The 2,833-nt window shown below is 40.9% G+C and overlaps 1 protein-coding gene across 1 annotated transcript in view; it reads right to left on the reverse strand.

The window, feature by feature from the left end:
* Pop4 (POP4 homolog, ribonuclease P/MRP subunit) overlaps positions 1-2,526 on the reverse strand; it is a gene marked incomplete in the record, with an annotated part of 11,488 nt that extends 8,962 nt beyond the window's left edge. The window contains 1 exon segment of the mRNA XM_008841563.3: positions 2,301-2,526. Within this exon segment, the coding sequence (XP_008839785.1) occupies positions 2,301-2,307 (7 nt within the window).
* Between the last annotated feature and the right edge of the window lie 307 nt (positions 2,527-2,833).

Here is a 2,833-nt window from a genome sequence, read left to right on the forward strand (position 1 = left end):
GTATTATATTTGAGGAGGAAGCAAAAATTTGCATCATGTTAATTAGGAGAGGTGATAAACATTACCATTGAAATCTACCCGATGACATTATAGACATACACAGGTGCCAAGGATCTGAGTGCAACCAATTATGACTAGTAATAATCAGATACGTACAGATTAGAGATGCATGCACCAACATCTCAGTGTTAGTAGCAAAAACAATGAGTCTTTCTGTAAGAAACAGTATATTTTAAAATGAAATGGAGATCTTTTTTAAAGGTTAAAAACTCATTCAATTTTATGTCTTACAGGGCTTATACTGAGTTCAATATTGTATAACTGTATTAATTCAACAGCAAACCTAAAAATTTTATAGCCACTTTTGAAAGAGCTGCATGTTTGCTCTGGAAACTGTTATTGAGCATATTGAGTTGTAATAATATTCTTCTAAAAAATATTTAAAAATGTAGGAAACAGCCTATTTTAAAACAAAAAAGAGATCATCTTTAAAGGGTAAAAACTCATTCAATTTTATATCTTACAGGGTTTATAGAGTTCAATATTGTATAACTGTATTAATTCAACTGTGAATCTAAAAATTTACAGCCACTTTTGAAAGAGATGTATCTTTGCTCTGAAGTGTGTTACCGAATATGTTAAAGCTGTAATGAAATGCTTCTTCTAATTATGTGGTTATCAAGTTAAAAGAAAATAATTCTTCAAAGCATGAAAATTTGCTCCTTAATAATTAGTAGCTGTGAAAAACATTACTATTGAAATCTACCTGATGATTTTCTATCCATGCTCAGATGCCAAGGAGCTGAGAAAATAACCGACTGTGACTAGTAATAATCAGATATATAGAGATTACAAATGCATGTGCAAACATCTTAGTGTCAATTGCATTAAAAATGAAATTTTCTGTATGAACCTATGTATTTTAATAATGAAATGGAGATCTTTTTAAAGGTTAAAACTTCACTTAATTTTATGTCTCATAGGGTTTATACAGAGTTACAATATTGTATAACTGTATTAAATCAACTGTAAACCTAAAAATTTACAGCCAATTTTGAAAGAGATGCATCTTTGCTCTGGAAATTTTATTGAAGATGTCAATGCTGTTGTAATGAAACGCTTCTTCTAATTATGTGGTTATTAAATAATTTTTAAAAAGAATTACTTTTGTTCTCTTGTGCATGGGTACATTTGCAAGCATCAGAGCTGGAAGTCTTTCTCTAAGAACACACATGTAATCACTTTTGAACACTCATTATTTGCCAAGTGGTCGATTTAAGACTACATATATACACACTCACATATAACACATATACATACATGTATTTTTATCTTGCTATGCTTTCTAAGCAGTTCTTCACAGTAGTTATTCCTAGGTGGGCATATAGCAAAGTTGAAATATACTGAGGCACTTGATATATGTGATAGGAAGATGGCAGGGGTGGAAACCAGCAAACAGAGGCCCAATCTTTTAAAAATTTATTAAATCTGTTATGAGTGTTTTGCCTGTATGTAAGTGTGCCACGGTGCACAGAGACCAGAAGAGAGTGTTGGATCTCCTGGAACTAGAGTTACCGATAGTTAGTCACCAAGTGGGTGCTGGGAATCCAACCTGGGTGGGTTCTCTGCAGTGCTCTTACCGCTGAGCCATCTCTTCAGTCCATTTTCTGGTAAAGGGGACTAATCTTTACCACGTCCACATTTCCTGCCTATGCTTGCTTCCCTTGGCACAACTCTTCTCTGCTAAAATCCCTAAGCCTTAGGTCTGCGATAACTCCTAGGCCGCAAGGGTAGAAAGCGAGGTGGGGCAAGGGGAGCAGGACCTTGACTACAGTTATCCAGTCAGTCAGTGGGCAGGGCCGGCTGCACTGAGCTGGGGGACACCTACAATCCGCCCTGACATCTACTCCTAGACAGAGTCCAGCCAACCTGCACCCTGGGCATGTTTGTTTTCTTTTTAAAACTACTTTATATATTATTTTTATTTTATGTGTACGAGTATACTGCCTGCATATATGTAAGTGCAACAGTGTCGTGCAATGCCTGCGAATTCCCTGGAACTGGAGTTATGGACAGTTGTTAGCCGCCATGTGGCTGCTGGGAATCGAACCTGGGTCCTCTAAGTAGTCAAATACTCATTAACTGTCACGTCATCTCTCCAGCCCCTCCGTTTCTTTTACATACCCTGGGTCAATGCCCTGACGGTCCTCTTGGGACTCTGTTACGACAGGTGTCCCTGCGACACTTCACAAACTACATCTTCAACCCGGCCCAATTTCGTGTCCCTCAACCCGACTTACCCTTCATTGTCGGGCCCCTTCCAGCGCGCTCTGATGGCGCCTCCCTCAGGCTTCACTCAGTCAGTTAGGGCACTTCCCGAACGTTGCTCAGCCACCAGATGTCTTTCTCCTTTATGTTTCCGCTGTCAGTGTACCTCGTATTCCTTGCCCTGCACTCAGACTAGTGGGCGTCAGAGGCCTTCAGTGCTCAGCTGTGGCGCTTCGCCTGACGTCACTGACGCGCGTAGGCCTCTGGAGGCGCATGCGCATTGGGGTCAGCTCGGCACGGGACGGGGTCAGGGTTTATGAAGTAGAGCGAGGCGAGCCGGCTTGGAGAGGACACGAGGGAGGTTGGGGAACAGGGAGGACGGAGGTGGGGCCCGGCGGTAGCCACTGGGTGGCGATGACTGACCAGTCTTTGAGAGTTTTTTTTTTTCTTTTCTTTTTTTTTAGAGACAATGTCATACTAGAAAGCCAAGTTTGGGCTAGTACTCACTAGGTAGACCAGGCTGGCCTTGAACCAGAGGCGCTCTACCTGCCTCTGTCTCCTAAGA

This window comes from Nannospalax galili, unplaced genomic scaffold (assembly GCF_000622305.1).
Source record: "Nannospalax galili isolate Female #2095 unplaced genomic scaffold, S.galili_v1.0 scaffold1231, whole genome shotgun sequence".
Lineage (NCBI taxonomy): Eukaryota > Metazoa > Chordata > Mammalia > Rodentia > Spalacidae > Nannospalax > Nannospalax galili.